The 17,117-nt window shown below is 39.7% G+C and overlaps 1 protein-coding gene across 5 annotated transcripts in view; it reads right to left on the minus strand.

Annotated features, from left to right (window-relative positions):
• The window catches only part of Slc38a11 (solute carrier family 38, member 11), a 67,764-nt gene extending 51,666 nt beyond the window's left edge, over positions 1-16,098 (minus strand). For 4 of the 5 annotated variants that reach the window (XR_010064660.1, XM_063284120.1, XM_063284118.1 and 1 more), the window contains exons 1-7: positions 15,233-16,098; positions 14,688-14,808; positions 12,690-12,764; positions 9,477-9,611; positions 7,757-7,822; positions 6,425-6,531; positions 3,234-3,313 (exon numbers count right to left, since the gene is read on the minus strand). Coding sequence is in view for 4 of the 5 variants with exons in the window: in XM_063284120.1 (XP_063140190.1) it covers positions 3,234-3,313; positions 6,425-6,531; positions 7,757-7,822; positions 9,477-9,611; positions 12,690-12,764; positions 14,688-14,808; positions 15,233-15,271 (623 nt within the window). In the remaining variant the exon portion in view is untranslated. The remainder of the gene's footprint in view (positions 1-3,233; positions 3,314-6,424; positions 6,532-7,756; positions 7,823-9,476; positions 9,612-12,689; positions 12,765-14,687; positions 14,809-15,232) is intronic. The other variant, NM_001377019.1, reaches the window with a different exon arrangement.
• Between the last annotated feature and the right edge of the window lie 1,019 nt (positions 16,099-17,117).

Below are 17,117 nucleotides of genomic sequence, written 5' to 3' on the forward strand. Positions count from 1 at the left end.
AAGTTAGAAAAAAATAGAAAAAAAAAAAACCAAGCATGTTATTGCATTTTTATACTTGTGCCCTTTCTAGAAAACAATTAAATTGCCTTGCTAGCCCAATTTTTATAAAGCAAAGACCTAGAAAATACAATAAAACTGTCATAATTTCCAAGAGGAACTGAAAGTTGTTGGGCCGTGGCTATTTGAAATCATACCAGAAAGCAGAATTTATAGCCCTATGAGTTATGGAAAAGGAAATTGAATTGTGTTTTATTTTTAAAACACAACCACTAAAAAGGTGTTTCCATGGTAACAAGGTCAATACCAGCAGCTGTTACAGACCTGCCTCTCTTCTGATAGTGGGTTTAAAGATATTTTTTTTCAAATACCATTTTAGAAGACCTAGGGAGAGGAATCTACAGCCTTTCTGATTGTTCATCTGAACTGAAAATGAAGAAACGCACACACGGTGTATTGGATTTCTCATGTTTTATGGATGATAAGCATCTTTGCCTGTCTTATTTCCAGAAAGAAGCCTGCTCGACTGGCTACTGTGCCAACCTCTATGGAGATTTCATTAGCCTGGTTGCAAGCAGGGCAAGCAGAAATTGTTTGCAGAGCTATTCAAACAGAAATAAAAGGTGGCACTGTAGGAAAAGACATGCTTCTTAGACATCTAAATATTGGAAGAGTTAAATAAATCATTCCTGTCACTGTAAAAAAGAAATTACTCTTGGATAAAATATTAGATCATGAGTAGAGGAAATTAAGGCTACATTTTGTTTAGAACCCAAACAAACAAACAAACAAACAAACAAACAAACAAACAAACAGCTCTTTAAGCTCTTCAGCCACAAAACGAGCTCGTTTAACCTGACAGGAAGTGAACAACCTTTCCTGATGGACCCCCTGATAGTTATCTACAGGGGTTATTTCCCCACTAAGCGGGAAACCCTTGAGAGCAAAGACATTTTATTTCTCTTTGTATTCAAAATAGTCTGTCACATGACACTTTCCACATAAGAATACATACTGAGAAACACAAATGCAGAGCAAACCATCAACCATGGGCCATCCAGAAGAAACCAAAAGCCCTGGTTTCATGTGGGGGATGGGGGGCAGCTGTCATATACGTGTGGCCAGTTAATGGGTCAGAGTCTCTTTCTGGCTCCTGGCTCATGGACTCTTAATTGTTCCATGAGGAGGACAGTTGCCTGGCCCCTAAGCAGATGCTCTCAGAGGGTCTGTGGGTGGGACGCTGGCACGTCAATCATTGAAGCTAGTCAGGTGAGTGGAACCTGTAGTGTAGATGGGGAACATTGTTTGCCCCCCGCCCCGCCGCCCAGCATAACTGAGCTCTGATCCATCGACTTCTCAAGTTTCCTAATTCTGTCTCTCCCCTTCCCCCTTTCGACACCATCCCATAGTGTTATATATACCCAGTGAATAAAACCTTTTATTGTGCACAGCTACTCACATTTACGTCTCTGTATAAAAGTTTCAATCACTGTACTTAAGTCTCATATTGTCACCATCTTGCCTAAAAGGTTACTTATTGTATGATTTAATGCATTGATTATCTTCTGGTTTGTGTGCCTCAGTTTTTGAAAGCCAGGTTGGCATATAGTATCAGCACAGTAAATACCAAACGAGCAGCAATAGGACTGTTTCTGTGTGCACATTTATGGAGCCTATGATGCCTTCCATCCACTCAACTCTCTAAAAAAATTCCAATCTATCTGTGAAGATACCGAGATCATACATTGTTCCCTCCTCAGAAGAGCTCTCCTAGATCCAAGCAGGTCGTGACACCCTCCCTAGTTTGGCCATTGCCTCTAACCACCCCCACTTTCACGTTTCTGCTTCACACATATCACGTGTATGGATTTGTTTTCCTTCTGGGTTTAGAACATCCAACTGATGAATGGCTTGCAGTAGATACTGATTTAGATAGTACATTGCTCTTCTCTCCCAGGACATAGCACAATCACCAGAAATAATAGGTATGCAATGACAGCCTCCTGAAAGGAGAGATAAACGGCCCTGCTGACCTGAACCAAATCATATACGTTTCAAAACTGTTACAGGGGTGTAGGGCTGGATTAATGACCCCTCCCCTCCCTCCCTCCTTCCCTCTCCCCCTACCTCCCTCTCTCTCTCTCTGTCTCTGTCTCTGTCTCTCTGTCTCTCTCTCTGTCTCTCTCTCTGTCTCTCTCTGTCTCTGTCTCTGTCTCTCTCTCTCTGTCTCTCTCTGTCTCTGTCTCTCTCTCTCTCTCTCTCTCTCTCTCTCTCTCTCTCTCTCTCTCTTCTTTTGTTGCTCTTGGGAAATGAATTTAGGGCCCCTTTGCATTCTAGTTAGGTACCCATCCAAGGAGCTCTCCCTCCCCAGTTATTTGTAGCAACTCTTATGGCAAAGCCCTGATATTTCAGTGTGGCGGTGTCTGACAAGAAGGCCTTTAGGAGGTACTGAGGCTCAGATGAGATCAGGAGAGGGACAACATAGCTGGTTGCCATGTGAGGACCTGTAGCAAGGGTCAAGAGACTCTACTAAATCAAAGCACGTTGTTACTCTGTCTCAGATTTCCTACTTGAGTCTAGGTATTTTTGGGGGGTGTGGTGGGGTAGTGGATAGGTTTGTTTTTGTTTTGTTTTGTTTTTGACATTCTTTTCTGGCCAGCTAAGGAAGGAGTTTTTCATAAGCATGAAGAAGCAACTTTACAGAGTAACAATTAACCAAGAGGGAAACAGATTCTGTGCACAGCACTACCAATCAGATCTATTCACTGGGTTTCCTTCCCCCCTTCCTTTCTTAGAGACCATTCATAGAAGACAGTGTACCTTGCACTGCTTAAGACATAGTGTAAATTAGCTTCTCTATTGCTCAGTACAATGCAGGTCTCTCAGTTCATTTCCTAACTGTAAGTTTTTCTCTGATTCTTCCAAGTACCACCTATATGGTGTTTCTTACTGCTGTGTATATATGACCTCTTTTTCTTCCCCTTTTCCTTCTTTCCTTACTGATTTCCTATTTTGAGACCAAGTCTCCTGTGTCTCAGCCTGGCCTTGACCTTGCTACGTAGCTGAAAATGACTTTGAAACTTGACCTGGCTGCCTTCTCTTCCTGGGCCCTGGGTTAATAGGCATGAGACACCACATCCTGACATTTCTTTTCACTTCAGTATTTTACTTATGTTCCTGAATATGCTATATTTAAGCAAATCTTGATGTAAAATCAAAGATACAACAACACTTACATGTTTGGCCCCAAGGAAATGGTTCTTGTCACTACCACTCCAAGAATCACAGCTGTTAAAATCGTAGAGATGAAGGAGATCTGCAAAAGAAAATGCGAAGACATTGTCAGTGTGGCATGCAGATAATTTATGCAAAATAGCGCACCATTAAACACAGATATGAACCTATTCATAGATTTTCTTTATCCAGTTCCCAAGGGGTTTATAAAGTATAGACCGGTCTCGACACTTATGGGTTTGTAACTACTTATCATATCGTGATTTTTGTCCCTGAGCCACAAACAGAGGATCAAGTGTGCACTGTGATCTTGCCACAAAGCTCTAAGGATTTTTATTTACTTCTGACACAGGATACAAAGTGAGGATTTGTCCTGGAACTCGCTTTGTAGACCAGGCTGGCCTCGAACTCACAGAGATCTGCCAGCCTCTGCCTCCCAAGTGCTGGGATTAAAGGCGTGAACCAGCACTGCCCAGTCAAGGTGGACTCTTAGGAAGGTAAAAGTGAAATTATCTTGTTTTTCATGCCTCATTTTAGTATTGACGTAAGGTTCTATCTATGATTGATTCTTCCATTTTTACCACACCCTCCCTTTCTTTCAACATAACATGCACACACTCATCTCCATTGATTTTTAATATCTACCATTTCCTCTTTGCTCTCTAGCTCAGTCAGTCTATTTGCCTGGTGCAGTTTGCCCTTTGCTCTGTCTCTGGGTCTGTTCTTTGTCTTCCTCTCAGGGCAATGCCCATTTCATCTGGTTAAAACACGAGCTGGCGCGTGTGTGCTTGTGCTTTGCTCCATACAGACACTTATTCCATTAGGTTTGTGCTTTGAGTTTTCATTTAAAACGAGTAAGCACATTTGAGACGATTTCTATGACAAAAGGAAAACAAAGTCTGAGAATGCTTTTATTTCATGTGATTATTATTAACATTGTGATCTAAGTTTTTAATGTTTAATTTGAAATAAACGTCTATCATGAGTTCCTGATCTTCTGAAGAACAGGGAGAAAAATTAGCAAGTTGAAGTTCACACAGTTAGACAGTAATAGGGGTGGTATTCAATGCCAGCAGCATATTCCAGAGAGAGGGCCAGCACTGTGCTCTGTTCATTGGGATTTCAGTATGATACCTTCAGGGGACATATAGTAATCAATATGTTTAGTATTACCATTTTCCCAAGACTGTTTTCCTTTCTACTCTCAGAAGATAACATTATGCATCATATTGAACTTGTGAAGGGAAAAGTTGTTTATTCATTCATTATATATATAATTGGCACATAAAAATTTTCCTTTGGATACACTATTTTATTATTATTATTATTATTATTATTATTATTATTATTATTATTATTATTATTATTATTATTTTGAGACAAGATCTCATTCTATAGCCCTGGCTGACCTAGAATTACAGGTAGATCAGGTTGGCTTTGGAATCACAGAGATTTGCCTGCCTCTCCCTCTAGCTCCTAATTCTGGGATTAAAAGTATGTGCTGCCATGTCTGGCCTGCCTTTTAAAACATCCTTGCTAGTCTCTGGATGCATGTTGGGAATAGAAAGCCTGGTGGTAAGAATATTCTGGAATGGTGACTCTGCAAATCTGCATGGAAGAAGGGACTTCCTCACTGGATATACTGTCAAACATGAGAGAAAGGTGTATGATATGCTTGATGGTTGCAGTTCTCAAAGCAGATTTTAACAGTATCTCATAATTAATTATTATCAGAATATTTGACCATGCAGACATAGTAACAATTATGTTTTGGATAAAATAGAAGCATTCCTTGGCAATAAGAGAATAAAATACAGAGAGACGGGGACTGGAGAAGTAGCTCAGTGGTTAAGAGCACTAGTTCCTCTTCCTAGAGGTAGGTCCTGAGTTCAATTCCCAGCAACTCTGTGGTGGCTTCAGCCATCTGTAATAGTATCAGATGCCCTCTTCTGGTGTGTCTGAAGACAGCAACAGTGTATATACTTAAAAAAATATGCAGACAAATAATGGATAGTTGATATAAATAAGTTTCTATGGGTATGCCAAATAATTATTTAGTTGATTTTATTTAAAAAATTTAGTGTCATAGGTCAAATTCTCAATAATTGATCACTCAACAAATTGGTACTTAAATTCACTGAGTGGAAAATGTGCATAAAAACATTGTAATTTACAAATAAAAAACTTTACATCATTTAAGGATATTTTGATTTACCATTAATTTTGACTGATACACAAAATATAACCATATAGATTAGGGTTACCACTCCAAGTTTGTCACATGCATAAACTGTACAATGTTACATGGTATAGATTATACAATGTTACATGCACGGATTGTACAATGTTTCATGCATGGATTGTACAATGTCTCATGCACGGATTGTTTTGTTTTTTTGTTTTTTTTGTTTTTTTTTTTTTCGGAGCTGAGGACCGAACCCAGGGCCTTTTGCTTCCTAGGCAAGTGCTCTACCACTGAGCTAAATCCCCAACCCCTTCATGCACGGATTGTACAATGTTACATGCATGGATTGTACAATGTTACATGTATAAATTGTACAATGTTACATGCATGGATTGTACAATGTTACATGTATAGATTGTACAATACTTGACTAAGATTAGGCACTTATGTCTTCAAATACTCATCATCACATTGGCATGCTTAGCTTAAGTATTTAAATTATTGTCAAGAAGAATGGGACACTTTCTAATAAAGTAGACTTGCTCTAAATATAGTTCTCTGTATTTTCTAAATTTAAAACTATTGTCTGACATCATGTTATCTACTTTAGTGAAGAAAAAGGAAGAACATATTTTATTCACATTTACCACCAGTTTCTCAAATGAGCTAATCACAGTTTGCTCAAGAATACTAGTATATTGTGTACAAGCATGCTTGTAACTTGAATAGGCTGTAGATTCATAAAGCTAAGGGTTATTTAAAATGTAAAAACGGAGCTGGAGAGATGGCTCAGTGGCTAAGCATACTGGTTGTTCCTATAGAGGACTTGGGGTGGATTCCCAGCACCACATGTCAGCTCACAACCCTTTGTAAACACTCTAGTTCCAGGGGGTCTGTTGCCTTCTTCTTGCTCCTGCAAGCCCATGGTGCACATACATACATGCAAGCAGAACATTTGTATACATAAAAAAAAACAAAAATAAATTAATGTTAAAATATAACAGTTACCTTTCCAAGCTTTGCTATATCACGGTACAGCGACAAAGGCAGAGTACATGTAACCGTTGAAACCACAATAATGAAATGTCGACTAATAAACCAACTTCCAGGATCAACTAAAATGTAGTAAATATTATTTAGTTTGCAGCTATAAATCACACACTGGTGACATAGCAACTACCTAAACATTTTCATCATCAACAATGAATTAAAAAACATCAGTCATATATAAAGATGATTTTGAGTTAATAAACAAAAAAAAATCATGTTAAAATAGAAACATGCCATGAACTATAAACACAAAATAACCCCCAAGTGAGCCTATGTTTCACATGACATCATAGAACTTTACATTCCCATTAAAAGCCTCTTTAAGAATGTATTTATTTATTTAATATGCTGTTTTGGTGTGCATATGTCTCTGCATCATGTGCATGACTCGTGCTCAGGAAGGCCAGGAGAGGGCATTGGATCCCTTGGAACTGGAGTTACAAATGGTTGAGAGTCCATGTAGGTGCTAGGAATTGGACCCTGGTCTTCTGCAAGAACAGTCAATGCTTTTAACCAGGGAGCCATCTCTCCAGCCCCAATAGCCTCGAAGTTAGTTTATCTGCTCCTATACAAGCAACCTTGCACAATGCCTTCTGAATAACTCCCATAATGAGGATATGATGACATGATGAACAAGAAGTGGGTTTGTGATACACGCGCAATTGCCCCACAATGGAAATGGTACAAATGTTCCTTAGCTGAGTGACGCACTAGTTATTTTGTATTTCCATAGTATTGAATACTCCTAACAACAAAAATATTAACAGACTCATGATAGAGCCTCAGAAAGTGATACATCTCAGCTACATACAACCTGCTGAGTGCAAGAAGCAAGACTCAGAAAACTTCATGTTCTTTGGTGCCATTTACTTAGTAATCTGAAAAAAAAAATCAAAACTACAAAGAAATAAGATGAAAGTTTATGCCACTACATCTTACATGGGAAAAAAAGAAAGTTTATGAAAACTAGTTATTAACAAATTAATTATTTTCGAGATAGGGTTTCGCTGAGTAGCCCTGGCTGTCCTGGACTTGGAACTTGGAGAAATCTATCTACCTCTGCTTCTGGAGTGTTGAAATTAATAAAACCATGCACCTCCATATCCTGAGAAAAATAGCAACTTAAAAAAATTACTTAATAGCTAATATAGATCTGTGGCCTGGGATGGATGTGGATCGTGGGAACTGTGAAGTCTGTGAGGTAGTGTAACCCTTCCTCCAATATTTTATAAATGTTTATGAATTACATGATAGCTATGCAAACCAAACATCTTTCTCATTTTTACCTACCTCCCGGGAGTCTTTGAAAAACTTTGCTCAAAGTATCTCCAGTTATTATGTTGTAACTTATCATAGCTGAAAACACAGTGACAAGAATGGTCATTAATAACATTAATACACATTTTATCTTGCATATTCTGAATACCAGAAGTTATTAGTTTCTAAATATTTACACTTTTAACACATATTACATATACTTTCTGGAATATACAGATTAAGGATAACTTGATTGTTGAGGTTTGTCCTGTTGCTATGTATTGTAACCCTCAATTCTATACCCGAAGGTCTAGGACCATGCGTGACTTCTCACGTTTACAAGCATTTGTTGTGCAAACCTTGTTCCTTCACTTAAAACTATTGGTTAAATAAAATTGGCTACAGCCAATTACTGGAGGGATTAGAGATAGATGGGTTTGGAGTGACCTGGTAGGGGAAGGAAGATGAGAAGAGGAGGAGGAAGGAGAGAGAGGAAGCCGCCATGAGGGGAGATGGACCATGAGCACATGGCCAGGAGAAAGAGCAAGTACCTGGGGTACACCACTGGAGAGGTAGCCAGGCCTGCAGTTAGAAGAGTAAATTATGGGTGACCACCCAGTAATTGTCAAAGCCCAATAAAATAACCACAGTCTGAGTCGCATTTATTTGTAAGCTAGCTGGAGATAAGCTTAAATTGGTTCTACTACATGTGATAGATTTGCATCAGACTATCAACTTGAGCTTCAGGAAAGTTTTCACTTCACAGTTGGTTTATCCTAGAGTGCTGTCAAATATTGCGTTTGACACTCATTTAAACTGTGGTTTGTTTTGATGTTGAAGGTTAGCTTCCAAACACCTTTTTAGGAACACGTGTGCTGCTTAAATTGAAGTCAAATAACCATAGTAAAATTTAAAGGCATACCCTCCTTCAGAGCACCCTCAATTGAAAAGCAAGGCTTTTGAAGGGAGTAGTATATTTTTATATTTCTGCGGGAATATGTGGACTTACTCCAAGTATCTTTGATTTTAATATAAAATATAAAGTCAACATCAAAATTCTCAAAGAATTAATTAGATGTTTTATAAATGAAGTAAACTTGGTCATTCATTTATATGAGTATTTTATCTAGTTAAGGAGGAGTGAGCAACATTTTCACAACTGTAGTATAAACATAGGCACACAGCTCCCCCAAATCCTTACGCTTTCAAAAAAAATAAAATAAAAATAACTGTATTAAGCCTTAAGAGAGACTTATTGTCACCCACTTTAAATCCCAACTCATTGTGTGTATATCTGTGTGTTTGTGTGCATGCATGGGTATGCATGAATCTATCTGTATGTACACATGTCTATATATATATGTGTGTGTGTTTGTGAGTATATGTGTAATATTTTTGTGTGTATGTTATATACTTATATGTGTATATGTTATATACTTACATATATTCTGATGAGAGAGAGAGAGAGAGAGAGAGAGAGAGAGAGAGAGAGAATAGGACAGTTAGGGAAAACAAAAATATTAACCAAATCCCATTCATTTTAGAAAAAAATGTTCACAGCATAGATTGAAAGTATCAGAAAATGAGAAAGAAAATAGTTAATATGCAAACACTTAATTTGGACAACACTACAACTACTAATTATCTTTGCTGACTCTCAAATGTCTATTAAAGCTTCTGTTATTGATTCAAAAAAAACCCAAAACCATGCAGGTACCAACTATTGTCACATCTGTCTTCACAGCCATCTTACCTATAAAAGGGTACATAAACTGTAGGGTAGAGAGCAGCAAGTACCCTGGAAAGCCAAAGGTCTTGTTAACCAAAGACTGGTAGGAGTCTGTTCCAGAGAGGGCTCCGCCTTTTATCAATAAAACTAGGGAAAAGTCTGTAGTGAAACAAAACAAACACAAATCATTTGGTATAAAAATTTGATGCAAAGCATTTGCGTGACTCAACTGAATTGTCTTAGAAAACAAGAGAACGGTCCATGTATCCCAGGTTGACCTCAAATTTGCTATGCATCCAAGGATGACTTTGAACTCCTGATCTCCCTGCCTCAAGCCCCTGAGCGCTGAGATTATAGGCAAGTGCCACCATGCTGGGACATTGGAACACGGTCCAAGAATGGAATTGGGAGAGTGCCTGTGAGAAAATGCCAAGAAAATAAGACAAGGGTCTTGAGAACTCAGCTTCCTCAAAAATACAGAACTGTTCTTGGAATATGCTTTAGTGCCCCTCCACGGTGCAGCAAAGAGGAGTGAGATTAGGAGTCTCCAACATGCTTGCCATAGAAGAACAACTAACATCGACTCCCAGTTGATCTGAATGAGGCTGTATGTGATGGTGAACACCTTTAACACTAGCACTTGCGAGACAGAGGCAGGCAGATCTCTGAGTTTGAGGCCAGCCTGGTCTACATAGCAAGTTCCAGGCCAGCCAGAACCGTGAGATCTAGTGACATATACATAAGCAAGAGAAAAACCACAGATGTGTGGCAATGTTGTAGAGTGCTGGTCTACGTGTATAATCCCCAGCAACATGTAGACTAGGCCTGATGCCCCTGTGCCTATAATCTCAGGACTCAGGAGGTGGAATAGGAGGTTCAAGGCCATCTTCTACCCCACAGCGAGTTGGAGTGAGGCCAGCCTGGAAAAGAGATTTTTGTCTCAAAGAAATCTAGAGATAAATCACCATTTAATTGTAGTGTTCCTGAGTAATTTCCACTGGGTTAAATGGCTAATAAGAGCTACAGGGTTAAGGAGGTAGGATTTAAATTGCAGCCTGACTTGAAAACTTAAGATTTTTAATTACCATGTTGTCCAATAGAGTCATATCTTTTTAAACAAAGTCTGATTCCACTAAAAAACAATTTTAGTGTTAATTAAAAAAAATTAAAATACTGTACTTGTAGATTTTGCTCTTAAAATGTAAGAAAGAAAATGAATATGAGACATAATTGTTTGGCTTCTGTAAAGGGAATCTTTCCTCTATTAAAATTATTTAAGGATTTGGATGCTATTAATAAGTGAGTTGTTCAATCAATACTGCCGACAGCAAGCTTACAATGCATGACTTTGGTGAGACTGCACACCGTTGGTACATCAGCAACTGAACGTGCTGTGTCCATTACGATTTATTTACGTGTACTACGATGTGGGTTTACTAAACGATTCATTTTCTTCCAATCCTGACTCACAGGTGAGAGGTTTAATTTTCTCTGCCTGCTGATTTATAATTATGTCTTTACAATGCACTAACGCTTTGGTAATACAACTGGGTGGAAATTAAATATTTGTCAGCACTAACCGGGAAGCAGGAAATTAAAAAATGACCAGGCTCTTAAAGATAATTGTACTCATATGCATAGATGAATGCTTCTCTCAGGCCTGGTCAGAGCAGCTGCATTTCGCAGTGGGAGACAACCGACGCATAGAATCACAATTGAGTACTTGACCCTAGGGCAGACATATTTCTTGTTCCTTCTACACTTCAGGAACATTGTAAAACATGGAACCAAAGAAAAACCAGTGGAAAGAGAGGTCCCATGAAACATTGTACTCATGACACAACACGTGTACTCATGAACTCTGTACCACCTACACAAGATAAGGGTCCTCTAACACTCCATCATGCCCAATGGGGAGCGCCTCATGAGACTCCACCCTTCCTTGTGGAGCTATGAACAGTTAATGGTGGCTAGGCAGCAAGAGAGGTTCTCATTTTCTTAAGTGGTATAGCCAATGGTAAGTTGCCCATATTCTATTAATAACCCCTGCCTCTGCCTCTGCTCGTGCAAGCCACTGTAGTTAGACTCAGTGGAACACACACACACACACACACACACACACACACACACACAAACACACACACACACTCTTCATGGAAGGAATGGATGGGGCAGAGGAAACAGGTGACAAGGGGGAAGTCTTGGGTAGAGACTAGCAACACCCCAGGACTGATGGTTTATCTCTGGAGCCCCAAGTGTACCTCCCATAGCCCTACCCCTTCCCCACAATGGCGACAAAGGTTGACTAGTTTTCGGATTGTTAATAGGAATTGCTTGGAATCCCTTGTGAAAATAGGGATTAGGGAAAGTATATAAACTTACAGGAAGGGGGTTTCTTGAGGCACAGGCCACAGGTTCAGAGAAAGGACAGCTGAGGGGTTTTGCACTAGTTGGTACAAGACATCCATCTAGATTACTCCTGATAACTGTCACCACAGCAAAACAAGGACGAAACAAAAACAATAACAAAAACTGTAAACAAAGCCACCTGCATCTGTTAATGATTGCTGGCTCTTTCACAGGGATCCTAAGTCAGGGGAAAGTTTCACAAAGTAAGCCCGTGGGATGACAGGACTGGCTGAATTGAGGGTTACAGCAAGGAGAGGTAGTCTGAGTGCTGAACCTGCATTTATATGAGGAGTGACAATATGTGGGTGTGTGGATGTGGCATGAGTGGGGAGCAAAAGAGAATGATTTAGAAGCAGCTTTCCGGTGTGTAGGAAGGCACTGGCAGACAGAGCACACACAGGCAGCACTGGAGAGAAGGGACCAGCCTTGCCACGTGAACACCCAAACCCCAGTGTCACCTACACAAACACAGCAAACAATGGCTGCCCATTTACCTGCACCTCCCACCCAGCACTGCCTTGTGCACTGTGGAACAGTGTCCTCTCAGCTACACAGTCTTGGAAATGACTTTCTCATCCACCATGTTCTGCTTGAAGTAAAAAAGGCACATGACCAGCTTTAGGCTTGCTGATATAACATGCTACTTCTAGTAATCTGTTTAAAGGATTAGGGAATAAAGCAAATCTCAGATGTGCTGCTTAAATTCCTCAGAACGCTTTGATGCACTTTTTAATTAAGTAGGAAATCCAATTGCAGGGTATAGCTGTGCCCGTAAAGAAGTCATTGCACAATTTAAATTGGAGGGATGTGTAGTTGTAGGCTATTTACCTGTGATGTATGAGACCCAGAATAAAAGCAGTATTCCCAAGGGAAATCCGGCTTGCTTCATTGAATAGGGCAATCCTGGAAAAACAAAATGCCCCAATCTCACGTTAAAAAGACATATCGGAAATGCAAAAAAAAAAAATCTCTTGCAATTCATACATGGTAAAATAAACTATGTAAGTGATTTAAAAGTTGCAAGGTGGGGTGGGTAGTCAAAAATCAAATATAAGCATATTAGCTCGTATTTCAGAATGGAATGTCATTAAGTTAAGGACCTGTCAAGAAAGCAAGCACATGAGACGATGGAAGAATTAAAAAGCAGCAAATGAAAAACTGATTCCAGGTCACATAAACAATGCTTCTCTCAGGGTGACGGTTAGTGCCCTGGACTCGGTGGAGGATGAAGCCCCCTTCCTTCTATGCTGCTATGGAAAGCACCAGGGAACAGTTGCAGGATCTTAGGGAAAACTGGTTCTGGAGTCAAAATGGGGGGACGATGTAAAAAATAGAGAGAATGCGGAGGAACTGGCAAGCAATTACTTCTTCTCGAGCCAAGTGGGGTCTATAACATGATTTTTTACTGCTTTGTACCTAGGGGTCATTTTAGATTACAGACTATAAAATATCCAAAATAAATTAATTTAAGCATTTCATTTTTCAGAAAAAAAAAAGATTTCTCTTTTAAATAACTCTGCTGAGGGTACTGAAGGGGAACATTTCGGCATCGCTGACTAAGATTAACCTGGAAAAGTATTCACATGAGGAGTAAATTCTAGAATTCTGTCAGGTTGAACTGTCCATATTCCTGTGATACATGGAGACAGGCTTCCAAACAGGCGTGTGCCCTGCTTGTTTCTGTTTCACTCCAGGAACCTACAAATTATTGTTCATTTAAAAAACATGTATATGGATTAAGGCAAAGCCAGAAATCACAGCACCTTGTGAAAAAAAAAAATGTCGGGAACTTATCTCAGGGACTAGAGAGAAGGCTCAGCCATTAGAGCCCTTGCTGCTCTTACCAAACACCCATCTCCCTCACCCACATGGCGACTCACAGCCATCCTGGAACTCCTATTCCAGGTTACCAGACACCCTCTGCTGATCTCTGTGGGCACCAGGCACACATGTGGTATATATGCATTCAGGCAAAACACCTATACATGCACATAGAATGAAATAATAAATAAAAAGGATCCATTTGATAAACTTACACTTTTAAGTAAATTAAAATCTGGAAATTTTGTAATCGAAAAGTTACATATTTGGTGGGCATTGCAATAGATAGGTTTTTGTCTTCCCTGCCTTTTGGGAAATGGAATGTTTCCAACTACAAAAAGAATAACAAACACTGGAAAATACTGCTTCTATTAATGGAATGGAATACCTTTAAACGTTTTTACTTTTTTAGAAGCTTTTCCTTGCTTCTAACTTAGTGGAATAACATAGACTATTCTTACCAATTGTAAACACTGTTGTGAATGAACTATATTAATGACTAGATTGAAGAAAGGATTTCATAAGTTCACATTTTTAAATTTAAGGTCACATAGGTGCACAAGGAGATATTATCTAGTTTAATTTTCATAGGATTCTTAAAAGTCTCACATTAAACTTTTGTACACTTAGTATATGCAAGAATCCTCAAGTTTCACACTGATATTAAGATGATTTTTGTAATAGATTCTACTTCAGAAGGAAGAAGCAAATGCTCTAGTTGAAAGGATCCACTGATCAGGCAACCTATGAAAGCCAGTTTCCCCAGCTCCTGTGCAGCCCCTCCCTCCAACTGGAGGACGCTATTGTCTGCCATGGAGGGAAACAGTGCAGCTTCACATAAAGAGGATGGAACATTACTATGGAAAAATAAATAGAATGGCTTTTATGGAAGAAAACCACCAATCTCCCCATTGAAGTCTGAGAAAATCCTAGAATAACAGTAACACTTTGAAAAGCTGGTCTTTTTACTTCATAAACAGAACCAAGCAGACACAGGTGGCTTACCTATTATCCCAGATCCTATAACAGAATTGACTACATTGAAAACAGCTGCAGACTGACTCGATTTCCCTCCGTGTTCATGTCCGGAGACCAGGCTCTCTCTGTCACTCGGGTCTGTCTCTCTCTGTTTGAATAGATAAAGTGATTAAATATTCACTAGTTTGAAAATGAAAAACGTCAGACGAATAAGCAATTCAGGATTCAAACATAGTAATGCCACCAAGTTATGCCTATAGTGTTAATAATATGTCAATAAGCCGTGAAAACAAGAATGGCCGGTAATCCAAAAGAACTTAAAGTCTACCCTTAGGTCTCTACAAGTCTCCATGCTGTAGCTGCCCAACCACTTTGACCCAACTCGAGTTTGTCAAGAGTCAACCTCATGAAATTAAAAAGGTTACTAATGTTATTGAAAAGTGTTTGCCAAATCGGCGTAGGTTAGATGAAGTCAGATCTACCCCTTTTTGCCAAACCAAGACCCCAGCCTGAAACTTATGGAAGTTGTTCAGCTTCTGCCCCCCCCCCCCCGCCCCCGTTGCCAGTTTTACCTGCAGAGGACCCCTCAGCTGTGGCTGCTGGTAGCTCATGTCTGCTCAAGGGAAGAAAGTTCTGGGGCTGGGAAGCAGGGTCCCACCTGGCCAAGCTCCCCTGCTGTTTTGCCTGCAGTCAAGTTCGCCCGAGAGTTGGAGAGAGCCGTACTCTGGGCGCTAGGCTGCAGCTCAGAGGTCTCCGCCTTCACAGGGCGGGTACACCCTGCTGGCTGCTGCTGGTGAGGATGCTGTAGGACGTTTCCAACCCCGTTGCCCAGATTCCCCTCACTCAGGGCGCACCGCACCGCACCGCACTCTTTCTCTCCCTGAAACTGCTTACAATTAACTTTACCATATGCACCACAAGCATAAACTGAAACGCTTGGTAAAACTTAACTCTTCAATCAAAAAGAAAATTTTCAGTTTTAAGAAGCATAAGGTAAAGGGTAAAAGCAAACGGACAGCTAGAGGGAGAAGGAGGGAGAAGGGCAGTAGAGAACAGAATGAAGAAAATGAAGTAAACTGACCTAAGAACATGGCATCTCGACACTGTTACTTTATGTGCTAACTTAAAAACTCATGGGGGTTGGGGATTTAGCTCAGTGGTAGAGCGCTTGCCTGGCAAGTGCAAGGCCCTGGGTTCGGTCCCCAGCTCCGAAAAAAAGAAAAAAGAAAAAAAAAAACCTCATGGAAAATAAAGATTGCAGGTTGGTTGCTGTCAGTAAAAGGGCTTGCCACAGGGGTCTGGTGGTCTGCATTCCATTACTGCAATCTGTGGTTGAAAGAGAAAAATGACTCAAGAAGTTCTCTGGCCTCCCTGAGAACACCCTGATGTGCATGGTAGTTTGCCCCCTACCCCAATAACCAAAATTTTAAAGGAACAGAAAACAAAAAATAAAATACAGGTAAGTTGTCTTATCTCTCCTCCAAAGATAACCTTAAGATAAAGAAAACTGTGTGTCCCTGTCTGTGTATTTATTTATTTTTCTACTGGAAAACATAGAGTATGTGAGTTTTAAAATATGTTCACAAAGTCTCTCTCTGATATTTCCGTCAAAAAAGCCACTTTATTCATTCATTCATTCATTCATTCATTCATTCATTCTTGTGACTGGACGAGACTCAATGATCCCCTTCTAATCACCAACTTTTGATAAGAGAGATGTGTACCATTTCCGATGCCAAGTCATAGAGGTGTCGGTGGCCACTAAGTTGCTACTTCTTTGGTTATGTTAGGAATTCTAATTGTGTATGGGGAGGCTCATGTGGTCAGGAATGCTACAGCGTCATGTGGCTGACACATGAAGATTCTTCAACCTCAGTCTCCCAGTTGCAGCCTCTCACAGCAACCTAACTGTAAGTCCATGAAAGACCCTGAGCCAGGCTGTCCAAACAAGTTGCTCCTGAATTCCTGATGTACAGAAAATATCAGATAACAAGTGTATTGATCTTTTTAGGTAGGCCACTAATTTTATAACTGTTTGTTACAAAGAAACAGATTAGCTAAAGTAAGGTGTATGCATTTATGTGTGTAGTATGTATGTATATATGTATATTGGTTTATAAATGCATAAATAATTGTTGGATAATCTTTCTATACATGTTTTAATGGTATCTTTGAAAGGACCTTTTCATGATTCCAAAATTATTGTCATTTAGTATAATTTCAAAAGTACTAGATTCTCAATGAGGAAATCTGAAGATGAACAGTCAGCATAGAGTCACTGACAGTCCTCCCCCTCAGAGGCAAACCTAAGAAATGCTGCAGAAGCCTTTGGTTTAGACAGATTACATAGTGCTTTCTCGGTAGAAGTGCATCTTCACAGGCAAAAGGAAAAACAACCACTTGATATTACTGAATCTGTCCGCTATAGCACCAGACTGAGGCCAGAAAACCAGAGTT

This window comes from Rattus norvegicus, chromosome 3 (assembly GCF_036323735.1).
Source record: "Rattus norvegicus strain BN/NHsdMcwi chromosome 3, GRCr8, whole genome shotgun sequence".
In the NCBI taxonomy this organism is placed as follows: Eukaryota; Metazoa; Chordata; class Mammalia; order Rodentia; family Muridae; genus Rattus; species Rattus norvegicus.